At 38.4% G+C, this 27,772-nt stretch overlaps 3 protein-coding genes across 6 annotated transcripts; all 3 read left to right on the top strand.

Annotated features, from left to right (window-relative positions):
• Positions 1-464: 464 nt before the first annotated feature.
• Positions 465-27,772, top strand: LOC103368925 (uncharacterized). The gene is made up of 9 exons (XM_008297472.1): positions 465-578; positions 752-896; positions 1,038-1,151; positions 1,906-2,050; positions 2,153-2,301; positions 2,390-2,529; positions 2,647-2,945; positions 14,213-14,221; positions 27,762-27,772. The coding sequence occupies exons 1-7, from the start codon at positions 479-481 to the stop codon at positions 2,796-2,798; spliced, it is 945 nt and encodes a 314-aa protein (XP_008295694.1). The 5' UTR covers positions 465-478; the 3' UTR covers positions 2,799-2,945; positions 14,213-14,221; positions 27,762-27,772.
• On the top strand, positions 5,287-7,281 carry LOC103368935 (uncharacterized). The gene is made up of 7 exons (XM_008297482.1): positions 5,287-5,386; positions 5,551-5,695; positions 5,947-6,060; positions 6,235-6,379; positions 6,519-6,667; positions 6,755-6,894; positions 7,130-7,281. The coding sequence occupies exons 1-7, from the start codon at positions 5,287-5,289 to the stop codon at positions 7,279-7,281; spliced, it is 945 nt and encodes a 314-aa protein (XP_008295704.1).
• Positions 8,350-19,524, top strand: LOC103368924 (neurofilament heavy polypeptide). 4 transcript variants are annotated; one of them, XM_008297469.1, is made up of 17 exons: positions 8,350-8,653; positions 9,561-9,604; positions 10,040-10,104; positions 10,189-10,328; positions 10,546-10,603; positions 10,743-10,956; positions 11,074-11,157; positions 11,367-11,447; positions 12,370-12,549; positions 12,706-13,433; positions 14,567-15,073; positions 15,485-16,100; positions 16,185-16,255; positions 18,074-18,214; positions 18,841-19,001; positions 19,107-19,197; positions 19,296-19,524. In XM_008297469.1, the coding sequence occupies exons 1-17, from the start codon at positions 8,630-8,632 to the stop codon at positions 19,376-19,378; spliced, it is 3,288 nt and encodes a 1,095-aa protein (XP_008295691.1). In that variant the 5' UTR covers positions 8,350-8,629; the 3' UTR covers positions 19,379-19,524. The 4 variants fall into 4 exon arrangements, with proteins under 4 accessions (XP_008295691.1, XP_008295690.1, XP_008295693.1 ...); XM_008297468.1 differs by having other exon boundaries at positions 12,367-12,549; XM_008297471.1 differs by lacking the exon at positions 11,367-11,447.

Here is a 27,772-nt window from a genome sequence, read left to right as displayed (position 1 = left end):
GCTGCTGCTCCCACCTGAGTGTGACCTGTTACCGAACACATCCACCGGGACAAAGTCCGGCTTCAGTATGAAGCCCAGTGACAAAACAAAGTCAGCTTAGGTGACAGAACTTCTTTACGTTAAGACTGTCATTTTAAAACAAACAATGCATGCAGAGAGTCTCCAAGCTTTGATGACATAAGCAACAAACATGTACACGTGCACGTGTCTCATAAAAGCCAACAATTACACAAGCAGCTCCCTTTAAAAGACAGAAAGCCGCTCCCAGACAGCATTCTTTGTGTTCACTGCATTCACTCCAGAAGGCACAATAAATGGTACGTCTGAAGCTTCCCTATCCCTGCTGATGTTGGCTTTATTTATGCATTTTGTTTTTAAGGCTAAATTATCAACATTGTGTGGTGTAGAACTTGTTAGTTTTCTTATATTGTAATGTGTGCTGATTTCTAACACTTTCAGATCAGTTGGCTCATCAACAATGGCGAGACACAACATCAGCCTGGCGATTGCCATCGTGCTGTCACTGATTGTCTTCATCATCACGATGGTGTTCAGCGCTCTGGCAGCGGCAGGAAAACGTAAGTCTGACTACCAAGCTGCATTATTTTGTAATGTTACAATTAAGTGTTCAATCAAAGACTCTAAGAACAATTCTGCATCCTTTAAACTTTACACCGTGTCTGGAAATACAATATTTCTGAGTCTACAGTGCGTCTGTTAAGCTTTGTAATTGTTGATTTTGTGCCCACAGAGCCGTTTTTGCGGAGCACCGGGAATGTTTCAGATGAGTTCTTGACTGAGATCACACCATCAGGATGGACTTTCATCATCTGGTCCATCATTTACACCTTCCTGGCCCTCCTGTTGGTGTACATCCTCTCAGGCCTCTTCAGGAAGTAAGAACTGGAACAAATTGTTATTTTTTCTTTAAAAACAAGCAAATAACCAGTAAAAATGCACAGCTAGGTTGAGAAATAAAGTAGATTTGGTTTGTTTATGTGTACATTTATCTCTGTGTGATTTTTTTTCCCCTATAGAAACATGTACGGTTACGTCTACTGCAGCCCGGCCGTTCTGCCACATGGATTTTTTGTGCTTTGGTGCCTTAATCTGATCCTCAATATTGGATGGCTTTTCCTGTGGGACAGAAAGTGAGATGGGAACTTTTCTTTATGTACAACATGATTTTAAACTGAACTCAGATGACGATTTTCTGACATAGTTTTGAGAAACCACGTTCAGTTAGTTGTTAGAGGCAAGCATTTGGCATACAAGTGTATTGGCAGCACAGCTTTATTGAAACAAATGCAGTTTTGGATCATTTTATTGGGTTAAAGGAAGTAAAGAAATGAGGACTGCATTTAGCCCAGCACATGGCTGACATGTTGATCAGTGTTAGAGGGATTCTGAGTATCTAGACAACCAGATTTGCATGTATATATAATATAGGAGGGAATGTAAAACTCTAAATGCAGACCACCACAAAATTCAGATTATCTTTATTGAGAATAAATGAAAGCATAAAGGACAAGTTGAGTAACAAAGTGAATATTAGAAGGATATTTATTTAAAATACATTTACACACATTTGTATTTTTTTATGCTGGTATTTTACTGTGGTTCTCTGTCTTAAGTACTCATCACATTTATTGTGAGGGGATCTCTTCTTTAGAAGTATTTTGCTATATTTTTATTATATTTGAACCAAGTGCTTGCAGATAGATGTGATACAGATTGTGATGACAGATTTGTTGTGTGTGATTTTAGGCTGTATGTGACCTTGACTTCATGACATAAAGAGGAAAGCAGTAGAATAACTAAAACATTAGTGAGTAGTTAAGTTGTGTCAAAAAATTTACTTCTGTGTTTTCTAATAATGTATTCTGTTTTTCATCTCTATCAAAGGTTTGTATCTGCTTCACTGATTTTCCTCATCCTGGTTGCCTTGACTAACTACGGGGTGATCTTCTTCTCCTGCTATGGTCTCTACAACTATGGAGCCTGGCTCAACAAGTACCACAAAGTAGATCTGTGGCTTCACCGCGTGTTGGTCAGTAAAGCAGCTGAATTACAAACCCTGCTACCTCCCAGCACTGTTCTACACTCTTTTGAAAGACATGCTGCATACATGTCTGAGTGTTTTCTGTTGCAGATTCAGAACGGCGTTGCCATATATGCAACATGGACCACCATTGCGACCCTAATTAACCTGGCTGTCACTGTGAGTTATGATGGAAACATGTCACCCCCGGACGCCGCCACCCTCTCGCTGTCTGTCCTGACTGTACTGTTGATCGTGTGGTAGGTGCAAACGAGTGGACCAATTATAGCAACTTTAATAAATTAAATAAAGGACACATCTGGAGACAATGTGTCGGATCTCTCACAGGTTCGTCGTGGAAAACTTCCTCATCGACAAATACGTGAGGTTCATTCTCTCCATTTACCCTGTTGTGATTTGGGCTCTGACCGGGGTGTACACAAAGAACTACAGGGCTGCAGCTCCTACTCGCAACAACATCTTCATTGGTGAGGAAGGAATATCTTCATAAGTCTCAATTGTAATACTGCATCAGCTGCATATGTAGATAAATACTGTGATTTATCTCACACATGCTTCCTTCTGATCCTTTCTTTCCCGTACAGCTGCACTGCTGGCTGTAGCATGTGTCTTGTTTGCTGCTCGGATTCTCTTGGTCGTCTGGAGGCAAATCAAAAGTCCGTTTTACAGAGGCGTAAACCCGGATGCAACGTCTCCATTGGAGATCGCTGAGAGGCAGAAAACGGTATTTAAATAAGCATGGTGATCATTAGAATATGTTTCTAATAAAACTTTGACTAACAAGGTCATGTGCTTTTTGTATGATATGCACCTCTAAACGCTTTGTATATTTAAGATGCTATTGAAGATAATGGACTTAGAAAGTTGCCACATGTAGGTGTAAGTTGGAAATTTATGTCATGTCACTTGTGTGTTTGTGTTTATACATTTTGACTTTTGTGTTTGATAAAAATGAGAATGTAAACTGTTAAAATAAAGACTGGTGTTACTTAGTTGTTTGCTTTCGTGGAATGATTTCAGAGATAACAAACAGAACACTGATGTAATGACAATATAAGGAATAGTGATGAGGATGGATGATGGGACTGACCGCTCTTCTATGATTAAATTTAACCTTCAGCAGAAGGGAAATGTAATTCAAACACACAGGTTGTAATATAATCAGGCCACATTGTGTTACTACTTCTGCATGTCTACTTGCTCTATTTTTCTGCATAACTGTTCTTGTAAATAGCTGACTCTTTTGCAGTAATGGCGTGTTTTATGTGCTTCCCCTCTCCTCTCCGTATAATAATGACTTTCTGTGTTTCCAGTCTCGTCCTTCTTCTTCCTCTCTGCTTTGCTAATTTGAATGATTACATTCTGCTCCTAATGTGATCAGCCATTCTTGGCTAAATGAGCTATCCTTCACTGACCTCCTCAAAATGATGAGCTTCAGTCCGTGTAAATAAAACTGTATGTGGCTGTGACATACCATGAATCAACTAATGTGTTATTGTGTCTGACGAGTCACATGACACCAGGGAGGGAAAATGGCAAATTGGGCCCAATTTGGACATTTTCACTTTGGGGTGTATTCACTGTTGTTGCCAGCGGTTTAGACATTAATGGCTGTGTATTGAGTTATTTTGAGGGGACAGTAAATTTGCACTGTCATACAAGCTGTACACTGACTACCCCACATCGTAGCAAAGCGTCATTTCTTCAGTGTTGTCTAATGAAAAGATATAATAAAATATTTGCATAAATGTGACATACTTTATATATCGTCATCTTTTTAGTCAATAAAAATCTTTGCAGTTTTATGGATAAGATTACTTTTTGTGGTTTGGCTGTAAGGGTTCGGCTCAGGCCTTTCCTCCAAAGTTATACGAAGTCAAGACCAGAGAATGAGCAGTAAACTCTGATTCAAAGACCTCAGATGCCTCCACCCACTGATAGCAGTATATCATCAATTACACATTGTGGGAGAATTATGATCAAACGCATAATCATTTACATGACTCCAAAAAAAACCCCCAAACCTCACAACAAACATAGGGTTTCACAAGAAGAGAGAGTCAGATGCAGCCCACACAGGCTGATAAGAGAGATTCTGGGATGTGTGTGATGGAGAATATGAAAATATACGACTCTATTGCCTCAGCTGACCTCAAGAATAACTAATGTGTGGTTTACAATAAACGTACAAGTGAACTGAAGATCAGTGACTGCTCTTTTTTTTTTCTTCAAAGACTGGTCAGTTCAGAAAATACCTCACAATAACACGTGTAGTTTATATTTCGTATATGCTTTTGTATAGATATTTGTTTTTTGTTAGGCAGATTCAAATGACTAAATTTGTCATATCTGAAGCAATAATAAGTCACTTAATCAGCAACAAGGTAATAAATTATCAAGCTTATGTAATATAATGAAGCTATATGTTTATACAGGGATATAACATAATGAAGCTCTGTCTATATGTGCGTTTTCTAATTACTAAACATATGGGGAGACGTGTCTGCCAGCGTTTTATGATCGACTGTACTGTGGTAGAAAATGCATACAAGATAAGAGACGCACGTGATGCTTTGAATGGTCGTAAAACATTCCTGTTGCACAACTAGTTATTCTATATAACAGGGCCCCAGACCCCCGTCCTCAGCACAGCTACTCCTTTGCTTCACTCTGCCTCACATACGGAGGGAAAAAACAAGGTACGTCTTGTTTGATTTAATCGAATCTTGTGGATGCTGTTTTGTTATGCTGCCAATGTTTTATTGACTAAACTCAATATACAGTAGCGGCTTGTGGGTGTTATATGTGATGTTAGAAAAGTAGTTTTGAAACTTTTCAGTCTTTTCTAGGATTGACTGATTTGTTTTTTTTTTTTAAAGGTTAAAACAGATTATAAGAAAGCCAGTGATTTATTTAAAAAGATGACTGATCACTGTTTTAATGGTTTCTTTGTGAGTTGTTACACAAGGTGACTGATTATTATCACTTATCCTGCTCTTGAGGGTCAGAGGGTGGGTTCAAATACAGCTCATCACTCCTAAAGGACACTTCAGCACATTTCTTTAAACAAGGAATCAGCAAATCTGTTCTGTCCGTCTTGTATAACTGTACTTTTTCTCTTCTCTAGCAACATAAATGTTCTCTGGTGCTTAAGTGCATGTGTTTAACCTAAAGAAAACCCAATGCTTTTCCTTTTATAGAATTGCTATCATTCATCACACACGATGGGAAAACACAATTCAGGGCGTCTGGCTGCAATACTCTTATCTGTAGTCGGCTTTGCAATAAGTTTGGTGTTCAACGGGCTGTCTGTAGTTGGAATTGGTAAGTTGGAGCTTTATTAATCTTCTCTGTGTGGAGTTTAAGTTTCTTTAGTTTGTCTTGTAGAGGATGTTGAGAAACATAGTGAATGAACACTGCAGGAATACTGAAAAGTCAAACATATCACTGATATACTGACTCAATATTTACATTTTTTCTCCCTGTAGGTCCATATTCTACCACTACAGCCAACGTGTCTGCTGTGTTCGACACCCAGCTCACGCCTTCAGGATGGACCTTTAACATCTGGAGCGTCATCTACGTCTGGCTGACGTCGATGATCATCTACATTGTCACGGGCCTTTGCAGAAAGTTGGGACCAATTTCTTTATATTTTCTTGATAAAAAATAAAACATTGAAAGGGGCGGACATAAATAAGTTAATATCTGAATTAGTTTTCCTCTTAAACAATGATATGTGGAGATAGAATTTGTAGGCTTTAGCTATTTAAGCTATTGTGTATTTCACTACATGCAGGAAATGCAAAGTATCACATCAAAAGTAATTTAAACAATTTTCCCACATTCGGACTGATCAACTCTTTTGCTCTGTTGTCATGTAGGAACGGATATGGATACGTTTACTGCAGCCCTGCGGTGTTGCCTTATGGATTCTTCATTAGCTGGTGTGTCAATCTGTGTTTCAACATTGGTTGGCTGCTTGTTTGGGACAGAGGGTAAGAGTCTTCTAATGGAAGCTTTTAAAGGGAATCTGCGATGATTTGTTTATTTAAATTTTATTTTGTGCCTCCAAATGTTTACATCAAACTAATGTAAAGAGATATAAAAACAACTAGTTAAAGAAATTAATTGAAATTTGTGTTTTTCTTCTGTTTTTGTGCCTTATGAAGACAGATGATTCCTGCGCTGGTTTTTCTCATCCTGGTCATCTGCACAAACTACTCCATGGTGTTCTTCATCTGCCATGGACTTCATGTTTATGGACCGTGGCTCAAAAAGTACCACAACGCAGAACTGTGGTGTATTCGTATTTTGGTTAGTATGGCATTTGTACAGTAAAAACTCTATATGCTAAGGTTTTCATCTTGTGTGTGTCAAGTTATATGAGCCTATTGTGGTCATGCATTGTTTGTATAGTGGGGTTTAAATATACTCTTTAATGTTCCATTTGCAGGTTCAGAATGGTGTGATGATCTACACCACATGGACGACCATCGCAACACTTATCAACCTGACCATTGTACTTACTTATAATGTAAAGATGCTCCCAGCAGATGCTGCTACCGTCTCATACTCTGTTTTATCTGCTTTGTTGCTTGTGTGGTGAGTGAACCTAATTGAAAAAACCCAATATGCAATATGTAAAACTGGTCGGTGAGATTATGAAGCAGTGTGTTTGGTGTCTCATAGGTTTGCTTTGGAAAACTTTGTCCTTGACAAGCATGTGCGGCACATCCTCGTAGTCTACCCTGTTGTGATCTGGGCGCTGACTGGAAACCTGGACAAAAATTTTGATGCTCAGTCACCCGGTCGCATTGGAATCTTCATCGGTAAGATGAGACAGATGAGGACTTTACTTAAATTATATTCGATAAAGATATGAGAATCCCCCATATTAATCAAATCAACAAAATTGAATAATTAAGTAAAATATTGCCTTTACCCCCATAGCATGAGGAGTTAATTAAGCCCAAACTGACTCCTGTACTAGACTACAACTGACGACATGCAGTCTTAATTTTGGTGACCACTAAAAGCTGTACTAACTTGAGTTTCTTCTCCTAGCTGCGCTGCTGACTTTAAGCTCTGTGCTCTTTGTCATCCGGCTTATTTTGGTGGTTTGGAGACACGTCAAACAGCCGCTCTACGAAGATGTCAGTCCTGAAGCCATGGAGCCCAAGGAGATTGCTGAGAAGCAGAAAAACATATTTCGCTAAGCATTTTCATAACATAACACAAGTTCATCACAGAAAATGTCAAGAAAAAATGTCCAGTGTTCTGTGGATAGTTATGAAAGCAGCTGTTTTATTTTGTAAATGTTGACAATGCTCACACACTTAAATGGCATAATTTTCACTGATTTTATCAACAATCATTTTCTCAACTTTGACTGACTGATCTATGAACCTTTTATGGCCGTTTTCTTAGAAAGCGAGTACTAAAACGCACGTTAGGCTCAGATAAGAAGACCATTACATATAACAGCACAAAAAGGCATGAATACTCCAATCAGTTACAAGATGCAACTGACCGAATGTTTTAATTACTTGCTAGAGTTTGTTTGTTTTGTTTTTAACTTACAGTCTAAAACGAACTGTATTTGTGTCATCTTGTTATATATGTATATATTTTGAAATAAAGTGCACATCTTACATCATATCACCTGTTGTAGAAGTTTAGCAATGTGGGCTTTTTGATATTAACATGGAAGATGAACATACAAACATCATCTGCAATATAAGATATGTTCTCTGGATTTAGACCTTTTCCAAATTGTTTGCTAAGTTGCTGTAGATTTCAGATGAAGAAAGTAATTTAAATCAAATATGTAATAATTTAAAAATGAAGCAAAATTAGTGATTTTTAAAAAGATGTTATGTTAGTATATATTTTCAAGCATGTGTAAGAACCCTGCTTATATCAGCATTTTGTATATCAACTCTTTTTTTTCTCTTTTACATGAGGTTGACATTATAAAACTGTAGGGGGCGACAAAGCAAGCGCCAATTTCACGTCTACTCTGTCGGAAATTAGAAACGTAGAAGAAGAAGCTGCCGTTGGCGGTTGTTTAAATCCCTGGTCTCGATCTGTCAGGCATCACGTCGGCCACAAGCAATAACTTTATTTACGTTCATCAAGCTCAACCAGTCAGACAGTTGCAGTTGCTTTTTATTACACTTACGTTTATATTACATTAGACTCGATTGTGTGTTAGCGTCTGCCTGTTTAGAAGTGTTTGTGCCTGTAAGTCAATGCACAGGAACTCAATTTACCTTCCGTCCGGAATGCGCGGGTCATTTACAAATCGTCAACAGCGCTATTGTTTTTGCTAACGCTAACGTTGGTTTACAGTTGAAGGAATTAGCTTGTTCACCACTTTTTTACATCGATATATGCTTATTCTGAAATATTTGTTCCAAAGCGGGTTCACATACATGCATTCGGTTGGAAACCGGGAAAGCAGTCATCGAAAACGAAATGAGTGCTAACGTTAGCTAACTGTTACCTCAGCTGTCGTTGACGGAAATAGCCGTCTTCTTGTTGAAAGGCAACCAGTTAATACAAATGGAGACGAAATACCCGACATTGGTAAGTAAACGTCCTCTTCCGTGTTGTGTTTTGTCCAGTGGTGCTTCTGACAAAGGAGAGCTAAACAAACATTGGACGTTAGCCTAGCATAACTTTCGACCTCTACTGTTGTTAACATGAAGTAACAGAGATAGCTATTGGGATTTCTACTAGATAATAGAAGTTTTATTGATGTTTGCAACCCAGAGAGTCGTTTTTAAAACACTTTAAGTTGTTCTTAGTGGGTTTTCAAAATCCTTAAAGACTTCTGTAACCACCAAGAAGACAAAATATTTAGCCCGCTGTACGATGAAGACTATTGTCAAGTTTCTTAAGTTGCGTCTCAGTTTTTTATTCACGTAACTGAAGACTGCCATCTTTGTTTTGATCGAAAACCCAGCCGGAAATTGGGGAAAAGGTTTAAAATAATACTATTATTTATATCATTTTTGTTGATACATTAACTGGACAACACGTTGACCAAATCTGAAGAAGGGGGCTGGACCCACTACTACAAATGTTTGTTTATTGCACACAGTGACTCATTTTAAACGACTGTAATATGGTCCAATTACAACCGTACTGCAATAAATGCGACATCAGCGAATGCTATGATTGTTGATTTTTTATTTTATTTCTTTTTAAGAAGTGCTGATGCAGCTTCATGGTTATTTTAGAGACTGTATTTTCTGATGCTATCAGATGGTAATACATGATATTAAAGGATTTTTTTTGTCTACCTAATGAACAAGAAGGAACGCTGACTTAATCAGTTTTTAAGCTTGAATACTTGATATAACCTGGAAATGAAGTTTGGTATTTCAGTCGTGTAAGCTGTTTAACTTTATTGTTCCTAATTTACAAAATGACTAAATTACAGTCGCTGCATTTTAAATCTCAGTTCCTATTTTCTGTTGTTTGTTCACAGAGGAGACCCAAGAGGAAGCTCTGCTACCTAACAAACAAGGAAAAGTATGTTCGAAAATCTTTAAATGGAATGTTTTGCAGCTTTACTTTATATTATTTATAGTTCTCATGTGCTCCTGATTATCGCCAACTTTTTGTGAGTCAGAATTGTGAACTAGAGAGTGAAATTTGGGATTTCTGCAGTTGCTTTATATTTTATACCTTAATGAAATAACTGTTTCATTATGTTTTAGTTTTAAATAATGTTGTAGGTAAGAGTCTAATTTTATGCCTAGATGAGCTTCACTCTGCTTGTAATACCACTGATTGTAAAAAAAAGTTGTCTTAAATAAGTTATATATTGTTTTGTAAGTAACTTTCTCCAGCATTGGTTAAGATATTTCATATTTAATTCTGATTCATTGTTATTAGATATCTCAACATGGTGTTGCAATTGTGAAATGCTGCAGCAGTCATTTTAAACTCACCTTTGTGTTTCAGTCAATACAAGGACTGGCCAGCACCACTGTCATTGGCGGATGTGGACAAGATGTTTGATGACATGGGTGAGTGTTATTCACTTCCTTTGATTTAGTGTAGTCGGTTCACATTTGCGTTATGTCAACTTGTGCTTAACTGTTCTTTTTCAGATTCATCCTCACATGATGATCTTCTTCCGCCATCCCCTCTGCTCCAGACTTTTGATACTGAGACGAATGAGAATGACACAGAGGCTTCTCCAGTCCAGCAGAAGGAACGCTCAGAGGAACAAGTTGTAGAACACCAAATGGTAATGCACAGTCGATCAGTACAGGGACTTTTGCTGATATTACAAAATAGATCGTCAGAAACTGTCCAGTCCTCCCGTGTTAGAAACATTGTGTTTGTTGCAGGCGATGGTCTTCCATTTTCTAGTTATTTGCTTGTCTATAAAAATGACAAGTTCATTCTTTGGCTTGCCTTTAGATGTGTTTGAGTTAGTAAATGCATGTTTTAAAACTCTTTAGGGCCCTGAAGAAGTCGTGCATCCTGCAACAAGATCACCCAGTCCTCAACTGGACAGTGGTAAGAGACTAAAGCCTGTATTTTAGGAGATATTTGTTTTTTCAGGAATAAGAGATGTTGCAAGTTCATCCTCTTGTTCTTTTTGATGTTGTGTGGAAATGTTTCTCTCGTTCAAGTGTAATTGTTTTCTTTGTTGCAGATTGTGACATCCCATTTAAAGCCCATGGGCCAGTAAAGACATCGAGCCCTATTGAGCAGAACGTCTGTGTCAAAGGTGTAGAAGAAAAGCAGGATGATGAAAAAGAAGAAGTTGTGTCTGCAATTCTCTTTCCCTGTGATGATGAGGGAAAAAAAGAGGATCCTGAGCCAGATCCTCTACCCACCCAGAAACCCGAGGGCAATGCCACAGAGGAGTATGTGCATTTGTTTTTATTGTAAAAAATTTAATGTGGGAAATTAATTGTGCACATGCTTGCTTTTGTCTCTGGGGAGTATTGTGTATTTCTAAATGTTTCATCAATTTCCCATAGGAGTGATTACAATGACTTGGAGTCTCCTCCAAGCAAGGTTGCTTTCACCAAGACATCTAGTCAAAAGAAGGCAGAAACATTATGGTAAGGATTTTTTTAAATGCTCTACGTTGTGTTGTGTTTGTTTTCCAGAGCCAGTGATGCTCATACTCTGTGTAGGGCAGTATGAGACCATTGCAGTGTACAGGCTGTATTTGGTTTGCTAATGTTTGAACCATCTGGTGGCTGTGGTCAACATTTACATTTTCTTTAGTTTACTCAATGTGCATATGCATATTTACTTTCATATGCAGCAAAGAACGCTCCGTAGCCAAAGAAAAAACACCTACGAAACCTCAAACACCTGTTTTGAAAGGCAAAAGAAAATTGCAGAGGTATGATGTTTTTGATATTTAGTTTCACCAGTTTTTTGCTTTCACTTTAACTTTAGTGCCCTAAACATAGTGGACACTGACAGTGTTAATATCTGGCAGAAATAAAACAAACTGATAATTTTGCGGTTGCTGGTATTAGTTTTACACAAAATCTCCTCAATCTCATCGAAGAGTTGTGATAGTGTGGTACAATATCACAACAATTAACTTATTTAAATTAATAAACATTCAGTTTGACAGTAAAAATATTGAATAATGTGCAGACATTTCAGGGACTTTAGAGAAGTGAGGAAGCTTTTAAAAAATAGTTTTCTTTTGTCAGTTCACGTCATGCAAAGTGCAGCAAGCAGAAACTGTGCTGAGCTTCAGTAGACAGATAATTTGTCTCAGTTTTGGGCTTCAGTTTGATTTCAGTCCAGAAGGACCAAACTAGGTTCAAGTTCATTTAGAAACAGTGTCATGAGTCCTCAAATAAATGGCACAAAAAATGTTTTAACTGTAAAACACTGCACTTAATATGTGTCTTTGTGGTAATTCTTATGTTTTATACAGTCATGCTATAGTATGCAATAGCAGTAGGAGTTTACATGATTGCAGTAAATGGCATTGTCATATGTAACTATAGGTTAAACAAACTGCTAGTTTATATTAGTATGTGATAATAATAATCAAAGCTACACCCTGCTTTGATTAAACACTAAGCTTATGAAGCATTTCCAACATACTGCATCAGTGATAAGCCAATATCACATTTATTTGGATCCATCTTACAGGCTGTGCTCCATCCACATCACAAGTTAGAAAAGTGTTGCAGCCTTTACTGCAGCAGCATGTTGTGTCATTTTTAGTGCAGCTACTGAACTACATTCTGTTTTTATCAGTTGTGTTTCAGTTGTGTCTTTTCCTTTATGGTTATTAGCAGGCAAGAAAACACGGAGCCACCTGTTGTGGCAGTGGGACCGGAGTCTGAAGTCGCAGCTCTTGAAAAAACAGCAGAAACTGTTCACAAGCAGTCAGTCATGGATGTTTCCACACGCGTGGGCAAAGACATGACTGCTTTTCTGCAGAAGGTCAAAGATGCTGGACAATCAAAACCTACATGGTGAGTTGAAACAAGAGTGCTTCTTAATATTATGAAGCTGTCACCATGTCTAAGTGACTACAACTTAAACATGTTCACAAAGACTCAGTATTAATTGTGGTGTCCTTCTTCATTAAACAAGGAATAACCTTTTATTGTTTGTTTGTTTGTTTTAAGTTCCAGGAAGTCCCCAGTTAAAGCACCCACTCCTCCTCCTGAGCCAGAGGATGATTTCTTGATTATGGATGACGAGACACCTCTTTGGGTTACTATCCCACGTAAAAATGCCACCAGTAAGACACACGGGCTCAGCAGGACCTCCAGCACAGAGAAAGACAGCTCAACAGACAAGGGGAAGAAGGACAGCCCACCAGAGACATTGCAACAACCACAGGAACTGGAAAAGGCAAATGACAAACTGGGAAGTCAGACTGTTAATCATAGAAAGAAGAAGAAGAAGATAGGGAAAGAGAAGAACAATGAAGAGCCTGAGCCTGGAAATGATAACGGTGAATTGGCCAGTCCTCAGGATCTTCCCGCTGACTTGATGGAACAAGAGGAACCAAACAAAAAGAAACAACAGCTCAAGAAGGTTCCTTTGAAAGAGAATGACAAGGCAGTGGATCGACCTGAAGACAGAGGCAGCGGGGAAATCGAAAAAGAAAAACCTTCTCAGAAAGGGAAAGCTAAACAAAAGGCTTCCAAAATGAAGAAAACAAAGTCTTCAAACGAGGGTAAACAAAATACCAAGACAGGCAGGGCTAAGTCATTAAAGGGGACCAGAGAAGAGCTGCAGGGATCTGATGACTCAAAGGAGATGGCACAGGTTGATGTTGTTGAGGAACAAAGTCAGGAACAGAACAGGACAGAGCCTGCAGAGACAGAAGACCTGGGTTCTCCTTTAGGTAAGGTCTTCCTCCTTTAAAACCTTTTCCTGTGTGTTGCCATTGAACCGTTCTACAAGTTATTGTCATAGGTTATTTACTGTTAATGTTTTGTAAATGTCTATATACATTTTACTTTTGTAGCCCCCAAGTGTTGCCATTTAACATCAATATTTGTGAGCAATTGCTATAAAGCTTGAAGCTAGAAGTTCCTCAACCCCATTTACGTTTAGCGTGTGAATATTTGATGAAAGGTTTTTTGTTGTAGCTTCAGCGGAACCCAAACACAGAACACAGTGCAGAAATCAAAAATATCCATTCAAAAATGTTTTTCCATGAAGTATAGCCAGTTTTTTTTTGCTGTTTTTCTTTTTTCGTCCTTGACTTATTCTTCTACAGCTCTTCTTCAACCTTCACAAAGTTACTTTTCCTACTGGCTTCCAAAGCAAACAACAATTTCACTATCACTGGAAAAAACCCAGTGTTTGATGGTCTGAAAAGTTTTTAAGGGCATTGACTTCTTTTTCTTCAAAAAGGCCTTAGAAGGTTTCTAAAATGTTTTATTTACAAAAGTATTGAATATTTTCTCTTGCCTGTGAAGATTTTAGAAGTCAAACCAATTGTTGAAGGCTGTTCAGCCTTTTCTTGTAGACTTTCAGTCTGTGCCTTCAGACTTGTAGCGAACACTGGCATGACTGCTGGCTATAATATCTGTGGATAGCTCTGTCTCATAGCGGGCAAGCTTCAGTTTGGAAAAAACTAAAACTGAATTAATACGTTTTCATTGGTTAAACCAGCAGTCTTGTGCTGTTTGAGGTCAAATTACTTTGTTTAATCCCATTCTGAGGAATTATTAATGTTTGTAGCAATGGAAGTGCTGAAAAAATGTATATAGAACTTTTATAGGTAGTAGTGTGAACGTAAAACAATTGTTGGTTTATGTGGAGTTAAAAACAAACATGTCCTGTGTAACTTTTCAAACATACATATAAAAACATTTAAGTACATTGTAAAAAAAAAAAAAAAAAAAAGTCCATGTATCAGATGAATTTTCTCTTATGTTTTTGTTTGTTCTGTCCTTCATTAGAATTGACTCACTGAACATATAATATAAGATATATATGTATAACAGAAGTTTTCCTGTTGTCCCACAGACAAAAAAATCGCCAAATCTGAAGCAGATGGAAAGACTAAACAACACAAACAGCCCGTTGTGTCTGCAGAGAGTTCATCTGAAGACAGCCAGGTTCTCGGGAAAAGGAAAAGAAGGCAGACTGGCCAGTGGTGGCTGAATAACCCTCAGACAACAGAAGAAGCAGAGAACCAGCAACCTGTGCTCAAGAAGACAAAGCAGAGTAATAAAGAGCCCAGCAGAGTAGTCGCTTCACCAGCTAAGGGCAAGAGAGTTTATAAAAAAAGAAGTCTGAAACAGCCTGCGCTGTTGTCCAGTCCGAATACAACGAAAGCTAAAGAGAAGAAAGTCAAACAGAGCAAAAAGAGAAATGCAAAAGGGCACAATGTAGACAAGAAAACAACAGAGGAAGTATTTGAGGCAGAGCAGACTGAAGAACAAGAGCAGCGGGAGCTTCCTGATCAAGACCTGGATCAGGAGCCGTCCAGCCCTTTGGTCTTCTCTCACAGAGACCACAGCCTTAACTCAGGTAAGATCACTGATGGAGGAAGCAGGCTGATCCTTTATGTTAGTAAAAGTACCAGTAGCACAGTTTAAAAACACACCACTGTGGTTCCACTGTGGCTGTTGTTGTATGATGATGTTAGATTGTTAAGTTTTCTGGTGAAACAATTTGTCACAAATGAGTAGTTCAAGGACTGTTGGAAGATTGAAAATCAAATTCTTTCTGTTGTTATAGTTTCTGGCTCTGAACCGTTGATGGTTTGGGAAGACTGATATTAACATTAAACTAATATTATCAAAGTTATGTAGTAACTATATTTGTGAGATAAAGATAGTGGCGTAAAGAGGACATTTCACAAGTATAGTGTCGCAAAAATGTAACACTGAAGTTAATTACAAGCACCTCTCATCTGAAGTAAGTGTTCTTTTCTTACAGGAGGTCAGTTATTTCAGAGAGTATATCATCACACCCCTGATAAAAAATTGTCCAGCACACCAGCAGCCCCTGCTTTTTCAAAACAGCCAAAGGAACTCAGGGAAGCAGAGCCATCAAAACGGAGGAGGAAACCACCTGGTAGCTGGTGGATGGTGGACGACATGGCCGAAGACTTGGAGAGCGTGTCCTCACAGCCTCAGCAGCTTCACCCCGAGCAGCCCAAACCTCGCAAGGACAGAAAAAAACAGTCTAAACAGAGCAAATCTCCTGGACTTGGTATTCCCAAAAACGGCAACATGGCAGCCTCACCAAAACCACCGGGTGGAGCTCCTGTGCCTCCTCTGAATGCGATGCCGCTTTCAACTCCAAAGACTGTCAAACGCTCTCTGGCAACATTTAAGGACATTTTCACTTCAGTAGCAGAGACTCCGACTGTGGTCAGCAACAGAAGTGCACGTCAGAAAAACAAACGTAATGTCAGATCACATCGTGCTGGGGGAACCTCGGCCACTGAGGGTTCGATGAGCAGAAACACTGATGCAGATGTGCTTAATATTGATGCTGGTGGAGGCAGAAGAACACAAAGCAGCCACAATAATGATGAGCCAGACAACATGTAAGGAAAAGCCTAAATACTCTCAACCTGTGTTTCTCTTGTTGTATGTAAGTGTTCTTTACTATTTTTGTCTGTTTTTGGCAGGTTTAAACCCCTCAGAAGTGGGCCGTCCTCCATGATTGAGTTGGAAGAGTATGAAGAAAATGACGACATGAGTATGTTCTGATTCATATTTACAAACATCTCTATTTTTTCTGAGGTTCCCTGCTTATTTTCTAGTTAAAGTTTTATCACAACATTCCTTTTACCCCTATAAATAGAGATTTAAGATGATAAAGCACGATTTTACATATTCCGTCTAAACAAAATAATTGTAGGTATCTTATCTGCTCGTGCACTTCTACAGATTAATTAAAAGCACCAGTAAGGAAACTAATAATAATTTGCACAGGATTTTCTTCTGACGCTGAAAAAGCACGAGTCAGAAATATTCACAATTCAATTGAGTGTTTATAAACACAGCAGCTGTAAGGAGTTTGGTAGTAAATAAAAGATGTTTTGTTGTATCGATAAAAACTTAACAAGATGTGTGTTGTGGGCGGCTGTGACTCAGGTGGTAGAGCGCGTTGTGGTTGGTGGTTCGATCCCCGTTCCTCCACAGTCGAAGTGTCCTTGACACTGAACTGAACCTAGAGTTGCTCCCAGTGGCAGGCAGCACCTTGCGTGGCAGCTCTGTCGCTGTTGGTGTATGAATGTGTGTGTGAATGGGTGAATGAGAAACACATTGTAAAGCGCTTTGGGTAAAAGTGCAGACCATTTACCATTCTGAAACCTAGTTCCTTTTTGGACTTGGTTTCAAGTCGGTCAGATATACAGGTGTGTTGAGTTGTGCAATCATCCAATCTTTCATTCACCGTCTCTTTTAGTGTTTGCAGTTGTTCACAAGACTGATGACCTGGAAGTAAAGGTGTGATACGCAAAATTTTAAATATAATTTTGAGTAATTTCCCAAGCCTGGGATAAATGCAGTGTTTTTCTATTCTATTTTTTCTATTCTATAAACATTGATAAAGCAGCAAGTAACTATCTGCTATGTAAAGAAATCTCCTTTTAAACTCATTTCCACTCCACGCTCTGTGTCTCTGTTTTCACACGTCCGCTCTGGTCCGTCTGCAACAACCTGTTACATCCACTCAGTGTATTTAATGGTGCTAGTGTGGACTAATATTTGTGTTTGGTAAACTTTTTGTGGCTCTCGTGTAGATATAAGGGAGGAAGGATGTGTTGTTGACGTGGCAGATTGATTTTGTCTGAGGTACTCGTGCTCTAGCGACATCCAGTGGTTCTAAAAGTTGCACATAGGACCTTTAAAACTTACGTGTAGATGCTCTTCAATACCAAAATGCTGTTTTTGTGGGATGCAAGTGTTAAAGGTCAATGATTCGATGACAGTTTGGTGACTGAATGATGATTCTATTTCTACTGTGTTATATTTTCTTTAACTTGTGCAGCTCCTGCAGCGAAGTCTCCCAACAAGGAGCAAATGCCATTTTTTCCTCACAGAAAAAGGAAAAATGAGTCCTGACGTGGGTAATAAATGTCACAGAGCAGTGGAAATACAGGAGTTTCAGTTTAGCTACCATAGTACATGAAATAAAAACATCATTGGCTAACCAGTGTCCTCATTCCCCAAACTACCCTGGAAGATTCAATAGGGGACTTGAAAAGTGAGTGTGTGTCAGTCAAATGAATATGCCACAGTTGAGAATTCTGTGAGGTCTGAATATTAGCAATCAACACTGTGATATGTGTCTATTTGTATCTTGTGATTCATGGATATGTAGCTCACATCATCACATCAGACCGCTCCAAATGATTTAAATGTTAACTTCATTGTGGACTTAAATGTGACTGATAAACATCTGAATATATGACCTATGCTTGTGTGAGTGTCTGAATGGTGAGAACAGACTGAGTGAATGCTAAGCTCCCCCTCACCAACCCTATTATTAATGTCTGCATTTATCTTTCAGCTTTGCCATCATCCAGAGTCCAGGCTATGCTCTCGGCATCAGATCTCTGTGCTCCTCCTCTCAAACCTCTGATGCTGCAGCAGAAGGATAAAGCCAACCTGACCGAGTGGTTTAAGAGTCTCTGGTCCACCATTGCTGAGAGTAAGAACGTTTACTGTCTGTAACACCTTTTTAAAAAGTGTATACACCTATTAAAATTTGCACTGACTTTACAGACACACAAAGAAGCAGTTAATGCTGTTTCTTGGCAAAAATCCTCAATCAGCTGGTGTTTGGATGATTGTAAATGTGGAGTATTGTCTCTCACAGGAGGCTATAAAAGCAGTTGTTTATGTACACAGTGACCGTTCTTCAATGTCCAGCATTTGCCTAATGCCATTTGCACACTTATTGAGCTGAGCAGATTAGTTGTTGTATATCTGTTAATTAGATTCCTGTGGAAGGAGAAATCTTTCAGAGATGCTTTGTGACCTCAAAGGTCCCCAATAAGATGTTATCAGTGAACAACAATCCTCTTGGTAGGTTTGTTCATTAAAAACAAATGAAATCTAACAAACTAGGAAGTAAAGTACCTTTTGTCGCAAAGCATCAAAACACATCAAATTTGCATCTCAGAATTAAAAGTGATTCATTATTTTCCTTTTATCTGTAATGTAAACACATTTCTAAAAGAGCGAAGTCTATTATCTTCAAATGACTCATTAATGTGTTTAAAACTAAGTAGTTATGTGCCACTGATTATGTTTTATTGTTTATTCTTGCTGCAGACAGTGCTGAGATCACTCCAGACCAGTTTGACTGGTACTTCTATCAGGACAGAGTTATTGGCTTCCAGGTGGACCTGCACAGTCGCTCCATCTGCAATGGAAAGATCCTGCTGGGTTCCCACGCCAAGAAGCCTCTGTGGGTCGATCACAGCGCCACAACTGTTCGTACACGACTCATTCTGATTCTCACATATGATTCTGTTTTTTATTTCTTCAAAGGCTATTCATTGTTTCTTTTTCTTTAATTCATGTCTTTCATTTTAAAGGTCTTTAACTTATTAACAAGCTCTGTGAACGTGACCATCGACGGCAGTGAGTCCCACCTCAGCCCAGGACAGTCCTGTATGGTGGAGTGTGGTAAGAATGTGATATTGTTACATCAACTCTATAGAGGTTGTAATCCAGTTTTCTTGCTTGCTTGGGTTCTGATTGATGTTGTTCTTCTGTTCTCACAGGGCATGCCTACAGCATCCACAACGCCACTGCACAGCCTGCCATGCTGTACTTCACCAGGATATTAGCCGAGAGTTCAGTCTGAAAATGTGATTATTTAAACCTACTTTCACAAATGAAATATAGGGTGTAAATAGAAAATTGGCTGTAATTTTACAACAAAATGTTTTTGCTCCTAAGCTATGCTGCACATTTCTAAGATCCTTGTAAATAAAATGGTGTCCTTTGTTATTTCTGTTGAATTTCTCATGAGTACATATGTATGTCTCCAGCCCAGTTAATGCACTCTACAATCAGCTGCGTTTTAAGCATCATACTTAGTTGTCAGTTGTAGTTATAGATAAAACTATTTTTCAAAAATTAGATTTAAAAAAATAACAGTAATAATCATGCATCACTAAGAACTCTTCAAGTAGAGTTGCATGTTCCAGATTAGTGCATATGCAGTCTGAAACTGTCAAATGTGCCAAAAAGGCAGTAGTGAGAATATTTGGATTTTTATTTTTATTTTTTTCACCCAGGTAGATTAGTAGTACTGCAATGTAAAAACAAAACCATTCAAATTTAAAATATTGTCCCAGCGAATTTTTAGATAGGGCCACAAATGTTATGCTCATAGTGAAACAATGCAATCTCTTTATATTCATGGACTAGTTAGAAACAGATTTTGATAGCTGCGACAGCACATACTGGATCTAAAACCACAGAATGATGAGTTTCGTCACATTCAAAAACAGCTTTCAGAACCTGAGATTGCACCTAAATGCTGCGAGTAACAGCTGTGAAGGGATGAATAGGATTTACTGTGGCAATGCAGCGAAAAGTCTCGATCGGTTCCCACAATCAGAAAATGGATTTCGGTTGAGAAACAGCACCGCTTCATTGGTCAAGGTGCAGTAAGTCAGCACAAAGCTAATATGGGGGAAAAGTAATGCTAATTTATGGTAAACAGGTGTTTGTTGGTGATATATAAAGCAGAGGCAGTCAACAGCTGCTGGTGGGCAATAAGTCATACCTGCTGCTCTGTCATGAAACATTCACTGTCCTACTTCACGAGCACCCAATTATGCTTCTCCATGAGAATCTGTCCCCCTCCCCCCCTCACTTTACTTTTGAATTGTTTATGATGTACTGACAGCAACATGTTTCTTAAACAAGAACCTTGAGTTTTTAATTCTAAGACTTGGATACGCCTCACACAGTCATTTAGCTGCTCCTTCATAATGTAACACGGTCAACATTACTCCAAAAGACGTTATCTATTAATGCTTTGTCTGTTTCTGCAGGCTACAAAATGACCATCACTAATGCAGACACCCCGATAGAGCCGTTCAAATTAAAGTAATCACCATCCATGCTTTGAATACAGACAGAATTAAGAGTCCCCTCCACAGTAGAACCTTCAACAGCCTTCCAGTTTGATAATTTAGCACTTTTGAATGTCTAGTTTTAGCTGTGCGCGGTGCACCAGCAGCCCGACTCGCCTCAGGGCAGGATCTCCTTCAGAGAAGTGGATGCTGCTTGGGACCACCAGAGTATTCGCTGAAATGGCCTCCCAAGTCTTTAATTATAAACCATGTCTATGACCAAATATGCTGCCTGTGCTGCAACATCTGTGCAGAGAAATGTCCGAGTTACATCAACTCTACTCTTGTGAAGAGAAAAAAAGAAAAAAGAAGGAGGGTTGAAGTGAATTGTGAAAGATTTCATGTTCAGAATGAAGATTATAAAATGGTTGTGTTGGATTGTGGCACAGTTTACACTTGTTTGGTGTGTTGTAGTGATACTAGAAACATGGTGAGCGAACAATCTGTGATCTTCTACTATAGATGGGCTATTAAACTCCTCATCTAGGAACCCTGTGGGTCATAAAAGTAGAGTTAAAACAACACCTGTGCACATGCTGGATGGCTCCGTAGAATCCCAGATTGTAGTGGTTGTTAAAAATGAGTTCAGAGACTCTGCTTTAAATAAGTCAAACTGTGTTTAATGGAAGTACTAAAAATGCACCTTTAGTGATTCATCAAGGAGTTTGTTTGATAGATGAACGCTTGTCTTTTTCTCTATCAGTGCAGTTTTTGACAAGAAGGAGAGCTTAACTTGATTCAGTTTCATTTTTAGCATTAATGGGATGAATTAGGTCGCAGTGTTTGACTTTGAACAGCATCTAAATTTGACACCCTCTCCATGCCATTTTTCAGATGTCCTGGGAATGAACGGGGCGATGTTTTTGAACACAGTGTCCAGTCACAAGAAAGATAATCAAGTTTTCAGCCAAAAATATCAAGCCATCAGTCTCACCTTTAGTCAATGCAGTTTTTCTGTAGGACTAAATACATGAAGAGTGCTAAAATAAATATATTCAGTTACACCACTGACAGTTTTCTACATCCATTCCTTTCTTGTCTTATTTGCAGTACTAGTGCTTTTTGTCAGTACAAACTTTTAATGTTTCATAACTTTATTTGTCATTTTAGATTAGATGCCAGTATTCACTTCAGCTTTAATTTGTATTTAGTGTTAATTACCAAAAGTTAATTAACACTAAACACATATGCTAAACTCAAATGACGAATATGGTAAGCATTAAATTAATGTTGAACTCATACGAATTTATTGTCTGGCAGTGTCGTACTAAACAATAAAAAAGTTAATCGTTACTTTATTACAGCAATACATGACCTTACTTATTTACTGCATGCAGAAAGTAATTGGATTAATTTTGTGTTACTATGCAACATGCCGTTGTCAGTATCAATACAGGATAAAGTACGAATCCGTAGGAGAACATGCACAAGCTCTGTCGTTTGTGCTCTTTATTAAAGTACAAACTTGGTAAAAAAAAAAACAACAACAATGCAGACTTCACAGAATCGAGGCGACAAATGCAAAAAGATTTACTACCTCAAAATAAAAGCAGTAACTGATTAATAACGTTGACGTGTTTTTTTTTCCCACCCCACTGATGTGAAATGTTTCCTCAAAGGGAATCATTGAATTCTTTGAGTTTTTCCTCTATGGTATGATATTGTAAGGTTTCGACTTGAAGTGCCATCAGATGACTTGTGCAGTAGTTTATAAACAATGGACTTCACTGACCGTAATGCATGACATAACTGCATTACAGACCAAATGTAATGGGATTACACCAATGTGTTACTTTGTAAAGCACTACTCTCAACACCGTCCTCAGGGGAAACATAGAAATATCACATTTCATTCAATGGTTGGAGATATTTCAGTCCCTGACATTAAGAACTATGCTGCAAGCCTGGATGAAGAACTCACCTAATCAGTAATGGAGAGAAATAAAAGGGCTGTGCATCTGCCTTGAGGTAAAGTGCAAATGCAGAATCCCGTCCTCGGATAAGTCGGTTTAAAGTAGTAAGACAGGCGCTGAATAATGTATTCCCGAGAGTCTGCCCAACACAGAGCTTAATCTCAGCCCTCACTGACAAAATGCACTCTCTTCCTCACTCTGTTATCCCCAAATGCATCTGACATAAGTGTAACTGAAACAGTAATGTCTCATTTAACCGCCACAGATACAACACTTACTTTACTTGTCTGTTTATCGAGTCGATCAACAGGCGTTTTGATCGTTTCAGCCGAGATGTCAAGTTGGAGAAGTTGAAAAGATGTTTGATTTTTTAGTTTTGTTTGTTTCAAGACATATCCCTGCTGAAATATGAATTACGCTTTGTAACATCAAACCCGTCAAAATTCAGCTGGAAGTGTAAAACAGAGGTGTGCCGCCTCAAGCCAGATGCGAACAGCCTTTTATTTTTATTCCTTCTAGACGTAGAAGGAGAGCAGAGTGCATTTCTGATCTAGCTTAAGACTGCACAAATCAATATATGCCAGTGTTCACATTTCTAAATTGCAAATTTGACCGGCTGCATTGTAAGTCTGCATTAAAGCAGCAGGAAGAAACAACGTCAGTGAGAAACCTGGCTGCTATGTGTATAAATCACACAGTATTTGCCTTCGCTGAGCCTTGCATGCCATGAATTCATTTGTCTGAAACAAAGGCTATACAACTTTTTTGTCATTAGCCTGAGTCTCAGTTCTTGGAACAGACTTCAAGCATTGAGTATGATTTCCTTCCTTTGTTCGAGCTGGCTCTGAGCGTTTATTTGGGGGGGCTGCACTTTCGCTAATATACAAACTGGGGCGACAATAAAGCTGTTGTGTTGCTCCATGAATCATCCTCTTAAGAGTCGAGGAATTCTTTCAGGTTTTTAGTTTGAATTATTTGAATTCTTTCACACAAAGACCCAAAATGGTCCAGCAGGGAAATTAAGGGCTTTTAATATTTTCTGGTGTTTTGTGGCCTAAACATGCATCCTGAGTTAAACAACACACAGCAGAAAGAGCTGCATCCCGGAGGATAAACTCTCTTACCCCACCTCTCCCTGCTCCCATGCAGCTGCTGTGTGTTTTACATCCTGTTTACACGCTTGTTGACAGAAGATACTGACACATATGGCACAGACGCAGCAGGACTTCGAGAAACTTTCATTGACTGATTATCCACAGGAGTCAGTGTTTAAGACAGCAGGACAATAAATGATATACACGTCCATTGTGTGCCGTTCGTGTCCAGAGAAAATTTTGTTTATCGTATGACATTTTGAGAGACTGTTTCCATGTTGTCATATTGTTTATATGCTTTATGTATTGAACTTAGCGTTTGTTTAGCGCCAGAACCGGAAACTTCACCTTTTTCAAACATTCTCAGGCACATCAAGTTGCATCTGTTGAGGATGGTGCTTCCAGAAAACTGCAGGGAATGTGTGTGTTTGAAGGTTACATATACATTTTTTTTTCTCCCCCCTTGACTGTCCTAAAGATTTAATCTGGCCCCGGGAACAGGTAAGATATTTACTGAGTTTGTAGATTTATCAACACACGGCCGGATGTTGGGAATCATTTTCATAGCAGCATGTGCTAAAAATGCTACGAATTCTGTCAAAGGTTGGGAAAGCAAGACAAAGTAGGTGGTCCTGTGGGCAGAAACATGGAATCACTGGCTACAAAAACAAATGAACAAGTTAAAATTGTAGATTTCAAGCTAATTTCTGAGCATTCAGTACGATGAAGTGACAAAAGTTTGCCACAAATTAAAGGGAGGGAGGAGGTTGGGGTGGATGGATGGGTCATAGTTTGTTTCTTTTAAACACGACCACTTCATGGGCACGTTGAATTATAATCATGACCACAAAAATACTCTATCTTTACCAAAAGACTTATTTCAAGACCAAACAAGTTGTTTTTTGGGCCCAAGTTGTATATATATAATTTTTAAAACAGTGATTTTTATCTGTCATATGCCTCTTAACTCCTGCTCCTCTGGGTTGCATCAGAAAGTAGGAGCAAACAACCTAAATGGCCGCTGAGCTCTCGCTGAGTGCTATTCTGCTCGCACTTTTCTGGAGAATAAACCGAAGTTAAAACCTGTGAAATTATTACCTTCATCTGAGAAGGATCCCCACTGGGCAGTGTATTTTATTTGAGTTCACAAAAGAAAGAAGAATGAAGTGAGCTTAACCATTATTGAAAATGAAGGAACAGTAAGAGTTTTTAGATACACGCAGCAAATAACAATTTCACTCCACAATGAAGTTCGAACCTATGAGAGAGCTGGCTTTAACGGTAACAGCCAGTCTCGTTCTTTCATTCGAATTTGTTGAAAAGAAGCTGTGATGGAAAAAAATGTGCAGTTTGTTTTTTTTCATTCTGTACAACACTTATTACCCAGTGTGAGCAAAGGCAGTGGGTAGTAGCACGAAACATATTTCTTTATAAAAAAAGAAAAAAGAAAAAACAAAACAAAGAAAGGTACAAAGTGTTTAATGTGTTGTAAATGTGTATAAAAGTTAACTTTTACTTTACAGTTTGTGGAAATCACCCAAGCACAAATCTAAAAGTCATTTGAGTCAACTCAGAAATACAAACCACAGAGTTTTTATGTCATCATTGATGTCAGAACCATATATTCTGAAAAATGCAAACATCACTCCTTTCAGAATGAAGCAATTTCTCCATCATTTAAAAAAAAAAAAAAAAAAAAACATCAATGAGCTCCTAGTGTCTCACTGGAGTACTTTAATTTAAGTACAGGTAGACATTTCACCCTAATGACCAACTCCAAACTCATTCCCATCACATCCACCCACTAATAGAGCCCTCGCTTTCTGTTACACTTAAGATTAGACGAGGATTTTCAGAGGAAAAGCACATGTTAGATCTATGTTGGACACACGAATAAAACAAAATGGATTTTCCAAAGTACAGCAGAGAATCGTGCTCAGGGTTGCCGTCTTGATGAGGCTTCTGGGAGCAAAAACCTTTGAAAAGCCTTTGAATCTAAAATTCCAATTATCTTTTGACAGCTGCTTTGACAGCTTCAACCAAGTATGTTCCCAAGTCAGCACAACGCATTTAGCAAGAATAATCATTTGCAAAAAGAAATCAATGAACACAACTGTAATTTTCTTCTCCATCAAATGATAAAAGGTTGATTTAGGGCAAAGCCATTTTTCATCAGTGTGCTGTAATATTACACATACTTTAAGAATCCTCTGTGGACCGCTCATTCAGAGCTCTTCAGCCTTGGATTCAATCTGCTCCCACTGAACACTTTCAGAACTGCAAATGGATGATGACAGCAGCAACTCCAGATGCACCTTAAATGCCCGTGGGCTGCGCTCCTCTCAGATATAAAGTGAAATGTAGAAAAGAGGACAAGATAAAAGTAGCTAGTAGTCAAAAAGAAGTGTTTTTCTATTATTTTTTAATAAATATCCCATATACGTTTTCTTTGAGAAAATTCAAGTCAAGTAAAGTCAATTTATTTACAAGCACTTTGACTAAAGTGCTCTACAGCTACGACACTGCAGGTGTATTACAGATAAGCAAAAAAAAAAAAAAGTGTGGCTGTGAGGGAACGATCTGCAAAGCACGAGGACTCGCTAGTGAATTCCAAAAACAGGGTTTTTATTTCACAGAAAAATGACAATAAAGCATATAAATATATTAAAAAAAGAAAAAGCAATCCTAAATTTTGGGCCCATAAAAGAGGTCAAAAGAACAGAACTTAACTAATGGACAATGAAATAGCAGCACAAACCAAAGGCACTGATCAAACAAACTCAGAACAGACCTGATACTGACCCTTTAAACTGGCTGATCTGACCAGTTACTCACAATAGGGGAAAACATATAACACCTCCAGCTAGACTAACAACAAAAAGCACAAAACAGTACAATCGATCTACTTAATCAATAGAATAACAATGAACAAACCCAAATATAACAAATGACCCAACTCAAATCAAATGAGTAAAGTAATATTTAAATCAAATAAACCCGGTCCACCCCTTGAAGTGGCAGGCACTTGGTACAGTCTGATTGGCAGCTCTGGTATAAAAGCCTTTGCCTGAAGCCAAACACATGACCACAGAAAACTGGATACCCCGGCACCCTAAGACACAGAAACGGTGAGCACAACTTAAAACAATGCTGAACATACAAAAGTTAACTAACTGTGTGTGCTGCAAATAGAACGTCAGTACTTCAAAAGAGCGTCTGTTTAAAATAATAATAAATGTGTTGCTATTTGTATGTGCAATATGAGTGCAAAGTGTTTCAGCTGAAGCTAAAGTGGTTACTGGGGTTACAGACTTTCATGGTTGGGATGGCTGCAAATGCCACCACCACAATGGCCAAATGACATCCTAAATAAAGGCAAAAATAAATGAATAATCTGAAACGCTACATTGAAGGCCTTCCACAATTCAAATATTATGCTTCGTGACTAAAAAGAAGTGAACAAAGCATTTTCAAGTTTCAAGTTTGTCAATTAAATTACAAAATATATGTTATTTAGTTGGTTAATTGTTCAGTTATACTTCGTGTGAGACTCATTTCTCTACAAATAAAGTTTAAAAAGTTTAAATTAAAAGCCTTCTCTGGTGCCAGGAGCTCTCTGATAGACAATAAAACATGTCCCAAGTGTCCTTGGCAGCTTTGCCTTGTGGGAACATGTGCAAACTATTTAAAAACAGACTCCTACTTTCAATCATTTTCCTATAACTAATCCAATCAAATTTACAACAACAAAATGTCAAGGTCAGTGAGTCATTTTCAACATATCCCATACCATCACAGCGGCAGATGATTTCCCTTGATTTTCAACACCTTCCACTGTGATCTGGTTTGAACCTTTCCCGTGCCGTCTCGGATAAACGAAAATTGGCTGTTGATTTCCAATAGCTTCCTATCAGCAGTGGCAGTGATTTACATTTTCTGTTGTTCCGCTGCCTTTAAAACCCTGCAGTCTGATCTTTCTGGTGATTTCATAGCAGTTCAACACCAGAACAGTCTTTCTCTCTCTCTGTACCAAAAGAGAAAAGTCTCTCAAAAAGCTTTTAAAAGCAAGATTTGAGACAGAGTTGGAGCTTTAGTCACAGACAGA

Source organism: Stegastes partitus, unplaced genomic scaffold (assembly GCF_000690725.1).
Source record: "Stegastes partitus isolate 25-593 unplaced genomic scaffold, Stegastes_partitus-1.0.2 Scaffold1223, whole genome shotgun sequence".
Lineage (NCBI taxonomy): Eukaryota > Metazoa > Chordata > Actinopteri > Pomacentridae > Stegastes > Stegastes partitus.
Note: the sequence above shows the minus strand (reverse complement) of the source record. Positions and strands in the feature narration are given on the sequence as shown.